Source organism: Urocampus carinirostris, chromosome 2 (genome assembly GCF_059441175.1).
Source record: "Urocampus carinirostris isolate Australia breed hairy pipefish chromosome 2, RoL_Ucar_1.0, whole genome shotgun sequence".
NCBI classification, from domain to species: Eukaryota; Metazoa; Chordata; class Actinopteri; order Syngnathiformes; family Syngnathidae; genus Urocampus; species Urocampus carinirostris.
The window spans coordinates 44,630,325-44,645,501 of NC_142350.1; the positions used below are offsets into that span (position 1 = coordinate 44,630,325).

At 42.2% G+C, this 15,177-nt stretch overlaps 1 protein-coding gene across 1 annotated transcript in view; it reads left to right on the forward strand.

Moving 5' to 3' along the window:
• Positions 1–7,296: 7,296 nt before the first annotated feature.
• The window catches only part of foxo6a (forkhead box O6 a), a 73,344-nt gene continuing 65,463 nt past the window's right edge, over positions 7,297–15,177 (forward strand). Inside the window, exons 1-2 of the mRNA XM_088326707.1 lie at positions 7,297–7,438; positions 7,513–8,363. Of these exons, the coding sequence (XP_088182833.1) occupies positions 7,908–8,363 (456 nt within the window). The 5' untranslated portion in view covers positions 7,297–7,438; positions 7,513–7,907. The remainder of the gene's footprint in view (positions 7,439–7,512; positions 8,364–15,177) is intronic.

Sequence of the window (15,177 nt, forward strand, 5' to 3'; positions counted from 1 at the left end):
CTCGGCTGGCCTGGGAGCACCTCAGGATCCTTCTGGAAGAGCTGAATGAAGTGTCTTTGAAAGGAGTTGTCTTTTTCTCCACTAAGGTCTCGACCACTGCCACCCAATCTCCAGATAAATGAAAACGAATGTTTTGTTGAAAGTAGCCTGCCGAAGGGGCTTGGGCTTCTGATTTTTCCTTGACGCCTTCCTGGACATTTTGGCATATGACACCTGCAGGAGACCATAAGGAACACCTAGTATTTTTTGAAGGGACTAACTCCCTAGGCTGTCCTGAGAACACATTTGGATATTGTTGCAAGAACTAAATGAAGTGGCTGGGGATGGACCTGTCTTTTTCTCTACCAAGACCACTACCCTCATGACCCAATTCCCAATAAATGTTCATCAAAGAAGCCGTTTGCTAAGAATTTTTTGTTCAGTTGAAAGGAGCCAACTGAGGTTGCTCGGGCATCTGCTTCAGAGGTGTTCCGGGACTTTCCTGTTGGCAGGAGACCCCGAGGACTACCCAGGAGACACTGGAGAAACCATATGACTTGGTACACCTGGGAACGCTTTGGGGTTCCCTTTGGGGATCCGGTGGGAGTGGCTGGGGTAAGGGAAGTCTATCTACATGGTGAGGCTGCAAACTCTACCACCTTAAACTGGTAAAAGGAATGTCAATGGATAGATCAATTTCGTTTTGTTAGCAACATTTTTTGCTAATGAGCAGAACTCCAACTGTTAAGTCCACAAAACTAGACATAAGCAGCCGATCCTGATAAGCAGCCCTCATCAATAGCGGGGGCGTGCCCGTATTGACAGAGCGCTGCTCGGCAAATCAAGAGTTCCTTGGAATAAAAAACGGAGCGCATCGCCTCTGGCAGGGACTCGAAGGTCTCACTAGTGCATGTCGGCGCTTGGCTGCACCCACAATAGCCTTCGGCCCCGTGCCAATTCACCGATTAGCCCGTTGAGACACGCCTTCTCTGCAGCTCATCACCAAAGAGCACCCTGCTAAACATGAGCGTCGGTGGAAGAAAGCCAGGAAAGCGAAGAGGAGCCGTGCTGGACATCTTCAGCCTTGGGCAAGGAGACATCTGCCTCTCTAATGCATAATTCAGGCCTGAGCTCAAACGAGACGCTTCGGTCCCTCGGATCTCTCGAAAAATCTGGCGAGACACTTCAGTAGAAGGAAAAAACGCCCGATATCTCCTTCAACTATTTTGCAATAGGGAATACGATAGACCCCCAGGATATGACATGAATACGTTCCGAGAATGGGATCGCGATGTGAAACTGCCGTAAAGCGGGGGAAAGAAACCTAGAATGCATTCCAAACCCAATTTTTTGCTTCTCTCTTTAGCATCACTGCAAGCCTTTAGACCCATAGTTAAACATATTCATATTTTATTTTCCACGAGATTTTGAACTACATAAGGAAACACAACTGAATTATGGGTGAAGGTTCAGCCAATAGCAAGGGGGCGTTTTATAGTACCTGGACGCAAACCAATTGCAGAGCAGCTTTTAAAGAACTTGTTTTTTTTAATTAGTGCAGGATTGGCCAACCCGGTCTACGAGAGCTCCATGTGAAAATACATAACAAAAGAAATGACAATATACCTGACTGACTAAATGACAAACTACACAAAAAATACCACAGCGGAATAAACAAAGGAATGCAAGACAGAATACACGATGAAGTAAATGTCAAAATACATAACTAAATACTACATGAATAAAATACACGGAAGAAATGTGTGACTAAATGACAAAACATGACTTAAATAAAAAAATACATGACAAAATGATAAAATAAACAACAAAATACATGAATAAAGAATTGCCATAATACACGGCCAAAAAAATGACAAAATACACAACAAAATAAATCAATAATTAATTGATATGATTAAAGACTAAAATGACCAAATAAACGACATAAATACCCCCAAAAATATGTGAAAAGTAAATGGCATATTTGACTAAATGACAATACACAGCAAAATACTCGATGGAATGCTATATGAAATACACAACGAAAAAATGTCAAAATAACTAAATGCTATACATGACTAAATGACAAACTACATGACAAAAGAACTTATTTCATAGAACATACTTTAATAGAATGACATCTGCTTTCACCACTAAAATTGATTTTAGCAACTAATAATTAAAACGTTAACCACAGAACGCACTCCAAAATCACTCTATATGTATCTCAAAGGCAGAACAGCTACTGTTTGCTGTATTATTTTAAGTATGCATTTCCAATGTTATCAGCCGGATAAAAAAGCGCACTTTAAAATTTCTGGACGATTTTGAATGTTTAGTTGCACCTTATAATCTAGAAAATACGGTAATCATCCAAAGCGGCTTGCACTAATGAATGACATTCCGTTAGCCACTAAGAAATTCCATCGCCGTCTTAATTCAAACTCTTGGCAGCAAACGTCTCAGTTGGCTGTCTTGCCAACTTGGCCGAGACAAGACGACCCTGGGGGCGGATTGGGCTGAGCGAGCCTTTCAGTCGTGCGGCGTGGGGCCAGTCCCCCCGGGTTTGGGTTGCGATCCGGCGTCACCTTGGAAAGAGCGCCTCCAACTGTTGGCTTGGACCCGGGCCGCCTCCTTCCAGTGTCATTGCGGGCACATATGCTTGTTAGCGAGTGGGAAAGGGAGAAACCGCCATGGGAAAGGAGGGGAGGGGGTTTCTACGTGGGGGTCTCGAATGCATCAAAATCCCCCGAGTCTTCTTGTGGCTTCTTCCTTTTATTGCAATCCCAGTGGCTTGCTTTGCCCATATTACACAACAGTCCCCAAACCAGGGTGGGCTTTTTCTTTTTGGGGGAAGAGAAAATGAAAATGTGGGGAAGCTATCCTGACGTGTGGAGGAACGGATGAATAGCTACAAATAAGAATAAATGAACACATACATAAATACCCTCATACCTTAATATATGACACCAATGTAATTTATCCATTTGTTGTTGTATTTTTCATTTGTTTAATGTATTTTTTATTCGTCCCACGTTTTGTAGTATCTTGTGTCGTTTATTGCGTGTAGTATTTTGTCATGTATTTTGGCGTATATTTCATCATTTATTTTGTCGAGTATTTTGCCAAGAATCTTGTCGAGTATTCTGTAGAGTATCGCATTACTTTATTTGGTCATGTGTTTTAACGTTTGTTTTCGCATGTATTTCTTTGAGTACTTTGGCGTTATTTCATTTTGTATTTTCACTTTTATTTTTTTGTCGGTTTCAGGGTTTTTTTTTGTCGTTCCTGTGTTGTTTGATTATTTTGTCGTGTGTTTCATCATTTGTTTTATCGTTAATTTTGTCGTCGCTCGTCTATTTTGTAGTGTATTTTGTCATATAAAATAGTATTCAAACTAAAGGGGGCGGGTCAAACTGGCTGAGCTTTTCAGCTATTTGTTGACTTAAGAAGGAACCAATCACCTTCAATGCCTTTACCGCCAATGTGTGAAAAGCTCGGCAAATTTGAAAAACATGTTACTGTGACAAATTACATGATAAAACGACCAAATACACGACATAAAAAAATGACAAAATTTATGAAAAAATACACAGTAAATCACGTGACAAAATAAATGACTAAATACACGACAATATACGCAATTAACGACTCAAAAAACTACTTGACAAAATACGTATTAAAATAAATAAATTACAAAATGCGTGAATTAATGAATACATTGCATTTATGTTAAATACTTGATTTATGTATGTTTTCATTTATTTCCATGCCGTGTTTGTAGAGAATTATTTAGGTCAGAATCGCTCCTCCATGTTGTACAACCCCCCCAAAAAATGCCTGGTGCTTTTTGCAGGGTGTTAATTATCAGTGTTGAAAGCCACACTCGCTCGATGCTTCAGCTCCCTCGCTCGCGGCCGAGTTGAGTTGATAACCACAGCGAGGAACAGGGCGAGATCCGCCGCACACCGATTGGCCACCGCCTCGGCCAATGGAATGTCTGGTATGTGGTCTGCTAAGTTCCTTTCACAACTCATTTTTCTGACAGAAGTCTAAGACCCTATTTAGTCGGATTAAAGTATGGGTCAGTGTGAAATTTTAGGGCCCTCATCGAAATGTGTAATATTGCCCCAAAAAGGTTTCCTTTAAAAGAAGTGAGGTGTTTTATAATAAAATTAAACTTAATTTAAAGGTTGAGTGCATCGTTTGAGGTGTCCTTAAAAAGTTGAAATGAGAATGTTGTCTCTATAAAGTATGTGTTAACAATGCTCTTCCGAACTCAAAGAACCTTTATTCTCCCACCATGTCATCTGCTTTTACTTACAGCAGAGCTGTTTGGGACTTGCAACACATTAGAAAGCAGGCCGGGTGCAGGGATGAGGAGAGTGATTTCATGCCTGTGCTTGCGGTTTTCTGTTAGTGTAGCTTAAAGAACATGAAAGTAAGAAAAGTGCCGTTTCAAATATGGTCCAAACACCAACCCCATACTTGCACGTGCCACACAAGTAGCTTGACATAGGCTGCAATGATAATTCAAACCAAAAGATGGCATCGGGGAGTAGAACGTTTTCAAATTCCACGCAGCGCCTTTACTTTATTAATTTTGTTTAAATCAAAGTTGAGTCAAGGCATGTTTATGTGCATGGCCCTTAGTCTTCTGAAATGTTAAGGATTTGATTTTTCTAGTATAGAAGAAAAGACACTTAATATCAACTACATTATCTGCTATTTTTTACACTTTATTATTCAAACATGTTTTTTAAAATGAAATAATGCGCAAATTAAAATTGGATCATTTCCTGCAGTATTTAAGTTTGGTAAGTAATCTAAAAAGTATATCAGCATTATATTCCATTTGTTTATCTTCAAATGCACTAATTTGACTTTTTCTCTGTAAAAAAGACCAAAAAAGGCTTAGTGATATGAAATTGTCTTCCATTAGTTTTTACAATATTATTTGAATCTCTTTTTTTAATGATACAGGGAAAATAATACTTTGGGAGGGCTCATTGTATTTTTGTTGCTGTGTTTTATCTCCTGAGTTATTTTTTTCTGTTTCCTTCTATAACTGTTCGACAGCCAATCAGAGGGCAGAACCTGTGGCAGGGATATCCAGGTTGGTTTAGGAGTCGGGAGTGGGTGGGTGCATAGGAGGGAGGTTGTGTTCTTATAACTACTTTGAATAATTTGTTTTTCATTTCTGAACATTCTTTTTGTGTCAATCTGCTCTAGTAAACTTTAAAATGCGAGCCGGATTTCTTAAGCTAAAAATGAGTGAGGGTCGACCATTCCCCCTGGCATTTTTTAAACGGTCCTGAACAATTTCCCCCTCCATCAAAGTACGTGGCGATCAGCGTCCCGACCTCGTAGCTTGCCTTTGTAGCATTTTCATTTCACTCGCAGGGTCTTGTGAAAAAGCGCTGCTGTGCCGTTAATACAGCTTCCAGTTGCGTCACCTTTTCACAGCCTTTCTTTATTTGGAAGTCCCCCCACCATCCAACTAAAAGCATCAAGACCTCATCAAGCAGGCCACTCCATTGAGTCCAAGACCCCATTTCACCTCCCTCCCTCCGGATTAAAAATCTAGGGTTACCTAATCTCTCCTAATCTGAGCTAAATCGGTCTAATCTGCGTCGAAAATTACGCACCCGAAGCTGCCAAATCAGCAGGCGAGGTGAAACCTGCGCGCGTGCGCGTCGAGGACATTTGGACGTAGTGCTGCGTGATGCTCAAAATCACGCAAATCCACAGACAACCTCCCCTCCCCATCCACTCTTGCACGCATGAGTGGAATCGAGCACAAATTTCACCTCGTGTTTTTTGTGTGTGAAAGACGGCTGGGCGTGGAATTTGGCACACACAAAGCGACGTCACGCACGACGACGCACACTCATTTTTTTGATTGAAGGATTGTGGGGGCTCAGATTGCAAAATACACAACAAAAGAAAGACAGAAATAAATACACAAAATAAATGACAGAATGTTCAACAAAATATGCGGGCAAACTACGGTACTCAATATGTGAAAAATATCACAACGAAATACCCAGCAAACTACGGGATTAAATGATAAACTACGAGACAAATTATACGTGACAGAATACACAAAAGATGTACAGAAATCAAAATGCTCAACAAAAGAAATACAGACATAAATACACGATAAAATAATGACAAAATGTGCGACAAACAACGCAGCAAAATATGCAACAGAATGCGCAATAAACTACGCCAGAAAATATGCGACAGACACAAAACAAATTATAAGACAAAAATTTGTGACCAAATACACAACAAAATACCTACCGAAATAAATGAATGAAGAAATACACAACAAACTACGCGACAAAACAATTGACAAAATCTATCTATCTACCTTGGTCATATCCCTCAAGAAGAGTGACCAACAGCAAGACAAACACGTATACAAAAACAAAGAAAAGAAAAAAGGAAAAGGTAGCAAAAAACACACACATTTTTGGATCATGGCAAACCCAAATGCCCAAACACCCAAACAAGTTAGGCACCTCGGCACCAAGGTGGTCATGCTTTCGTCCCTCCAGATGAAACAGGACACGAGAAAGCGGCCATGTCACTCGGGTCAGGGTGACACAAACACTCTTCTGTCCAACAGCAGGCCCAGACAGCTTTCACTGGTTTACCCCTGCCACATCACACAGGTGCCCTGCCCATCACTTATCTAATTGACAAAATATGCTACAAAAATGTGTAAAACTACACGACAAACTACCCAACAAACTACACAACAAAATATGCAACAAAAAACAGGACTAAATACACGATATGCGACAAAATACACAACCAAAAAATACTGAAACATGTCAAAATACACCCAAAAATGACTAAATGATGACAAAACACGACAAAATAAATACTGAAATGAATACATAACAAAATTCACTACAAAATACACGACAAACTACGCGACAAACTTTATAGTAAAGTATACGACAACATACACAAAAGAAATCCCAAAATTAATAAATGACAATATATATGAAAAAAACGACTATACTCATGACGAATTACGCAACAAACTACACTACGAACTACGCGGGAAACTATCCGACAAAATTCGTGACAAAATAAAGAACTAAATACAACAACAACAAAATAAACAAATGACAAACTACGCAACAAACTACAAACGACAATGTACTAGACAAGATAAAAACCGATATAAATAAATGGCAAATTACGTGTATTTTACATGTATTTTTTATTGAAGGATCGTGGGGTCTCAAACTAAAGGAGAGGCGGGGGTGGGGGTCCTATGGTCTCATTGCAATGAAGGGGGGGAAGCGCATCGATTTTGTGCGAGCGCACGTCGCGATTGGCAGCCACATCCACGTGCGTCATTTCCACGCGTGGCAGGAGTGCGATTCATTGACTTTTTTTTTTCTTTTTTTGCATCATTAGACCTGCCAAGTGGACGATGGTAAGCGCGCGCGTGTATTTTTTTTCGTGGGAATCCAGTTCCCTGGTCACGCCTCTTTCTTTTTTTCCACGCAGACACTCTTGCGCCTCTTCACGGGGAAAGATTGAATAATTGACGCCACAATCACGCGTCGTCGCCTTTCCCGCCCTATCGAGTCCTCCGTGGATTTATCGCACGACGGAGCTGCGCACGCATTCCCAATATCATCTGTTGCTGCCGGAGGAGGAGGGAGGGAGGAGTGAGGAAGCGATCCGGAGAATGAAAGACGCGTGGCGGATCCGGTTCGGATAAAATGGACGAAAAGGTTTTGTTACTTTTATTGCTGCTGCTTTCTTTACATGCCACGCCGTGATTGGGATTTCATGATGATCCACGCGTGCCTCCTTCCGCATTGAACACCGCCGCAAGTTTCACATCCACGCGAGAAAACCGCACCATGCATCCCCCGGTCTAGCTCTCATTCTTCGCGATGATGATGATGGAGGACCGGGACGAGCGGGACGCTCGTCGGGCTGAGCCGGATTTCGAGCCGCAAAGCCGACCACGCTCCTGCACCTGGCCACTACCCTGCCCGGAGGATTTCCCGTTAGCCGGCATCAAGGTGGAGCCGGAGGACGTGCCGGCGTGTCGGGCAGGAGGCGGCGGCGGCGGCGCGCCGGGAGAGATGAAGCATCCGAGCGGCGCTTTGGCACCGGGAATGGGAGGAAACGCGCACCCGTGTTTGGACCCCGGAGGACCGCTACGCAAGGCCAAGTCGTCGCGGCGCAACGCGTGGGGGAACCAGTCGTACGCGGACCTGATCACGCGCGCTATCGAGAGCACACCCGAAAAAAGGTTGACTTTGTCGCAGATCTACGACTGGATGGTCCGCTACGTGCCCTACTTCAAGGATAAAGGGGACAGCAACAGCTCCGCCGGATGGAAGGTAAAACACGGAGAACGCTTGGGTTTCGCTACGGCGCGTCGTCTTTGTTTGCGCGGATGACGCGTCGCAGCCTGCCCATCACTCAGACTAGACCACATTTCATCTTTTTAGCATATGGGGACACTTTTGTCCGCAGAATGTCCAACTTCTGAATCCAAAATCGATTCACTGGTCCCGTTTTGGATAATCCAGACGGCTTTTTCAGTAGTTTAAGTGCATTAGGAATGCAAATCATAAAGAGAGAAAAAAAAAATTGCACCTTAAATGAGTCTTGATGCTAACAGGTGTCTTGTTTCAAGAGAACTTCTAGAGACCTTTAGGGTCTCGAAAAGATCTCAATTTGGTCTTTAATTGAGGGTCTCGTTACACTTCCTTAAGGTCATTACGGGGATTATTGTGTATTATATAGCGCCTTCTAGTGGTAAGAAACTTTAATCATGTATTCATCATTAACAAATATTGATTCGAATAATAAGCAAACTATTAATTCCACAAGCATTTAAAAAAATACTCAAAAGTCGATTAATTAAAAAAAATGATATAGAGGGAGCTGACATGATTGTTGGCCATCCTGCTGCTACAGTTACCCCAAAAACCAAAAACCTTGTGAAAAAAGGTGCTTTTTAGTCACTTTGAGGTCCCGTAGTTTGTATTACTTCTGTAGCACTCGTATTGGTTTGCACAAAATAACACAGCGACACCTAGTGGTCAATTGTTGTGCAGTATCCCTTCAAGCCCAGGGTCTCAAACTTGTGGTCCGTCGGATGATGGTTTGAGACCGCTGCCTTAAAGGGAAAGTTTTTATTCTTTAGCACCGCCTAGTGGTAAAAGAAACGATTTTAAAAATCGATTAAAATAATACGCTAAAATACATGATATATTTTTAAAATTCTTGTAGGTTGAGAAATTCGTATTTATTTTACATAACACCTAATTGGAGCTGACATGATTGTCAGCCATCTTGCTGCTGCGGGTACTCGAAAAAACAAAAATTTTGTGAATAAAAGGTGCTTTTTAGTCACTTTGAGGTCCCGTAGTTTGTATTCCTTCTGTAGCACTCGTATTTGTTTGCACGGCATTGGACAGCAAGACTTAGTGGTCAATTGTTACGCAGTATCCCTTTGAGGCCAGGGTCTCAAACGTGGCCCCTGAGATGATGGTTTGAGGCCGCCGCCTTAAAGGGAAAGTTTGTATTCTTTAGCACCACCTAGTGGTAAAAAAAAGTTTGACAAAACAGATTAAAATAATGCGCTAAAATACATGAAACATTTGAAAAAATGCTTGTAGTTTGAGGAATTTGCATTCATATTACACCTAAGGGGAGCTGATATGATCGTCAGCCATCTTGCTGCTAAAGATACTCCTAAAAATCCAAAACCTCATGAAAGGGTGGGCGAAAAGCGAGACGAAAAATGGTGCTGTTAGGTCCCTTTGAGTCTCCGTAGTTTGTGTTCTTCCTTGTGCTCTGTTGCATTCGTTTATGGTAGCACTAAACAATACAGCGTCATATAGTGTCCAAATAATACACGTTGTCCCTTAAATTAGTTCTTATTACTCTTTCTTTAAAGTCGTTAAAGGGACAACCACACTGTATATTTTAGCGCCTCCTAGTGGTATAAAACTTTCATTAAAAACATCTTGATCCAAATAATAAGCAAAACTACACAGATTTTTAGATACTAATCAAGAAATGATAATACCGTAAATTCCGGACTATAGAGCGCACCTGATTATAAGCCGCACCCACCACATTTTGGGAAAGACAAGCCGCACCTGTATATTAGCCGCATGCGCCCATATTGCAAAAGTGCAACACAAACACAAAATTAACCCACACCTGACACAGTCCAAAAATCGCAGCCGGCAAAATGAACGGATAATGATACCGGTACTTAAGATTTGACTGCAGAGTCCGGGTGCCCGTTGAAAGTAATCCAAGGAAAAAAAGTGTATACTTCCAAAAGTAAGGGTGGGAAAAATATGTATCCACTATTGCCGGCCGCGTCCACAAACACATCTCACCTTTACTCCACTTCCCGTCAGCCCGCATTTGCCCTGCCCCTTCTTTCTCATTTGCTCGTGCAAAACATATCAGAATAAGTTTCTAAAATAAATACATTACAAAAAATATACAGTTGCAAATACATATTATACATGGTTACACATATTTACAAAGAAAGACGGTACACCGAGAGAGTTTTCAAAGCTTTAATAATAATATTATAACTTTCATCCCAAACCGTGCCTGTGAAGGGTAGCAAAACGCTCCTAGCAACACGCTCGCAACGCATTTAATGGCTGTGTTAAAAAAACATATCGTGCATGAAGAAATCACGGTAAACCGTCCTCATCTTCCTCCTTGTAACTGACGTCATCAAAGTCGTCTTCCTTCGGTATCGGAAAGAGAATTTGTCATTTAGACGTCGTCCCACGCTCCCTTATTCTAAAACACGCTGGCAACACGCTCTGTTTCCCTATTTATCGGACTGCTCGATTGCATTTAGCTTGAAAGCTGCGTCATGTGCCTTTCTTTTTGCAACTTGCATGGTGAGGATATTTCTATGCTAATTTAATTTGTGCACAAGCCAAGAAGTTGCAGTCTTCCTCGGCGCATCTATTCCACCGGTCTAAATCTTACCTTTTGTACTCGAGCGCCGCTGGCGGCCGTTAGAAGAATTACATAAATTGGCCGCATCACTGAATAAGCCGCAGGGTTGAAAGTTTGGGAAAAAAGTAGCGGCTTATAGTCCGGAATTTTACGGTACATTTTATGTATCATGAGGCTCATCAGGTGCCTTCATAGATCATAGAAAATGGGCAGGTGCTTTAGCGCCACCTGCGTGCACATGCCGTACTATGATGATCGTATTTTTTGGCTCACTCTGATCTTGCTTTTTAAAAATGTATTCATAAAGGGGAGGGGCATTTTTCCTGATCATGGAAAAGGGGCAGGAACTTGAAAACAACTTGGTTCCCGTACTGGAGCTTTAAGCTAGTTTATTGTCTCATTTCTATCTTGTTGTCTTAAAATATATTCATATCCTTAAATAGGAGCAGTTGCTTTAGCTGAATACTATGCTAGTTTATTTCTTGTATCTTGTTATTAAAAATGTTATTGTATAGGAGGGGGGGGGGCTTTTTTAATCCATTGAAAAGGAGCAGGTGCTTTAGCACCACCCGCATGCGCATGCCCAGTACGATGCTAGTATTTCCCTTGCATAGACTTCATGAGATGATTTTTAAATATATATTCACAATCTAATTTGGAAAAACTTAATCTGGATTATAACTGGTGAAATTTACAAGATTGTAAACTGTAATCCAGGACTGAAAAAGTCTGAAAAACCCGAAGCTGTTTTCCGCTTCTTACCCCAGTTTCTCCTACCCGGATCCATCTAGAACACGCTGTACCCGTTCCCCCTCGCTCAGGGATACAGACGGTTAGCTTGGCGTCGGCTAATTAGTCCCAAGAGGTCCTTTTAGCGCCGAACGTCCCCGGAGGACGTCCCGCCGTAGCCGTCTTTGCGACGGCGCTAGAGTACCTGCCGAGATCGGGGCCGTACTCGTAAGCGGCGGGGAAGTGACCGGGTCAGTTGCCCGCAGCGCTTCGATTTTCAAGAGGCCGGCACTCGTAGCGGAGACCGCCGCCTCCGTTATCGGGGAACGGGTTTCTTGTCACAATATTCCCGTATTGTGGGATTTAGCGCCGGTCGCTAATCCGTTTATTGAACATGCTCTCGTATGCCCGTCGCTAAATTTATCCCGTGGAGCTGTCACGTCGCACAACCGCTTCATTTCGGAGGCGTGTCAGGCAGACAGAAGAATGGGAGCGCCGCCATCCACGGCAGGGGGATTTTCCCTTTTTGACGGGACTCGGCCGTCTCGATTCGTTGGCTGCCTCAAAGTTGAGGTGGTTGACTGACACTCTAATCCTAGCGGAAGGAAGTGAACCGGGTAAATGTAAGGACTGCTACCCAATTGAAAGAAACCGACAGGTATCTCTTTCGAGATACCCCAATCTTGACTTTTCTAAAATATTTTGTACCCGGGTTGGGTTGCAAGGGTAGCAGGGAAGCACACTTTCCCTTACACCAGCCACCTCATCCAGCTCATCCGGCAAGATCGCCAGTAATTCCTGGGCAAGCCAGGAGACATAGTCACTCTACAGTGTCCTGGGTTGTCCTTGAGGTCTCATGCAGTTGACTGACACTCTAATCCTAGCTGAATGAAGTGAATTGGGTAGGTGCTAGGGTTGCCACCCAATCGAAAAGAACCAGCAGGTATCTTTTTGGAGACATCCCAATCTTGAATTATCCAAGATTTGTTAATCCAAGGTTGGGTTGCAAGAGTTGCAGACAAGAAGACTTCCCCTTACCCCAGCCACTTCATCCAGCACATTCAGCAAGATCCCCATTAATTCCCAGGCAAACTGGAATACATAGTCTCTCCAGAGTATCCTGTGTTGTCTTTGTGGTCTCCTGCAGCATGGTTTAACACTTTAATCCTGCCATAATGAAGTGACTTGGGTAGATGTTGGGCCTCCCATCAGGAGAAACGTGCAGATTGTTTCTTGAAGACATCTCAATCTTGAATTTTTTAGCATCCGTTTATCTGGTGTTAGGTTGCAAGAGTAGCAGGTAAGCAGACTTATCTTTCCCCAGCCACTTCATCCAGTTGATACTTCAGGGGGCCATGACATTACCAGGAAAGCTGAAATACATAGTCTTTCCAGAGTGTCCTATGCTGTCCTTGAGGTCACATGCTCGTGCCTCACCAGGGAGGCGTCCATGAGATATCCAAACCAAATGCCCAAGCTGCCTCAGCTAGATCCTTTTAACTGAAAAGGACAGTTAGGACCCTACTTTCACTTGCTGCTGTGAGTTCAAACACAAAAAAATGCTGCTTTCATGGAACCTAGTTTAATTTGGTCTTTCAAATTAAAACTGTAATACTTGAATTAATTGGTGGTTTGATTCAAGTACCCTCGGGGTCTTTCAGTCCTTTTTACGATTTTCTGTGAACACATCACGGGAAGTATAACGTTAGGCGAGTATTGAAGAATGCTGCTTGTTGAATAATTCTACTTGTATTGCAGTACTATTTTATATTTGAGAAACGATTTGCAGTAGCAATCATTTTCAAGTATCTTGGGGATATTTTTACCTAGTGTTTGTGAACACATCAAGGGAAGCATGAAATAAGGAGAATGTTGAAGAGTCCTACTCGTATTGGTGGTTTTTATTTTTTATTATTAAGAAACTTTTTGTATTCGCTATTATTCAAGTACCCTGAAAGTTGGGTAGCTCTTCTAATGAAGTAACAAGATTGTTAAAGGTGTCTACGCGCATCACTGTTCTATTTTATTTTAAATAAACAATTTATAATAACAATTTGTGTTTATTGATATATAGTATATATTTATATAGTGAAACTGTAGTAATTGTTTTGACCGATTGGCTTGAAAAGCAACCAATTGTTTCCGTCACGTGGTGCCAGACTCGAAAGAGGACAAAAAATGAGAACGTTCTCGGTTAGCTGCTGATGAAATCAAACGAAACTGAGCACCAGCGTGGGATGCGCCTCGGCCAACTAGAAGTAAACATATAATCCCCCACCCACCGTTCTCCCCTGCCCAGGTATCGCCGATCGAACTCGGACTCTTGGTGGCGGTTCTGGGCTAAGCCCTCCTCTGGGGCACCAATTTTGGATGGCCAAATCGGGTCGAGGCGGCGACAGCGCCGTTAAGCTCCTCTAAATACCTGCCGGCTTTCGGACTTCTGGGAAAGCGGCGGTGTCCCGGGGTCACGACTCCCCAATTAGCGTCTGGCTAGGCGCTAGTTTAGGAAGCGCTGCACTTTTCAACCCTTGCAGCTGCCCTCGCCGCCACCGCGGGGGAGATTAATTGCATCGCCGATTGTCCCTCGGCGTAAAGTCCAGACCTAATCCGATTGGCCGGCGCTTGTCTTCTGAGAGACGGCTTTATTTCGGGAAAACCATCAGGTGGTGGCGCATTAGCTTGCATCTTGAATTGAAAAAACCCTCAGGTAGCGCACCGTCATACCGTTTAGCCAATATTCTTGTGAATCGGAGTTATAAGTGGGCACAACGGCGTGATAATCAGATCCAAACTGATTTAAGCCTAAAATGACTTGGAGTTTTCCAATTTTAAGAATTGTTAATGCTAAATGTTATAAAATCAAATCAAATGAAATGCATGACGGAATAGAATTATATATCACCTGCCGGTCAAGAAAACCTTTCTTAAATAAAGTGTGATATTTATAAGGCAAACAAATATGTTATTATTAATTATTGTGTTGTTATTTATGAATTATTGTATCATTTATTATTATTATGAATACTTAAATTATTTTCCAGCATGTTTAAATTTGAGTAAAAATGTACCTATTTTATTGTATTTTTTTTTACGATATTGCAATGGTATCTTTATTCACATTTCCATGTGAGCCGTATACAAAAAGTAGTTTGTATATGTAATGGTTCTTAATATGAGGCCAACATGGGGGTTAATTACACTGACATGCTTAAACCTTAAGAAAACACCGCCCTCTTCTGGGGAGCTTTGTTATATTGGCCTGGAGAGGGATGGGTGCCACCAGGCTGTACTTGCCCAAGACACAGCGCAGGAAATGGTGCCCCTATGACCGTAGTGGTTAAGGCATCCATCCAACCAACCAACAAACCAACCAAGGATTATTATATAAGGGACAAATACGAAAAATAACACCTATAAAGCAAAGCAATAAATTGTTTAGTAAACCTCAGAAATTTATTAGTGTTATTAGTTATTAAT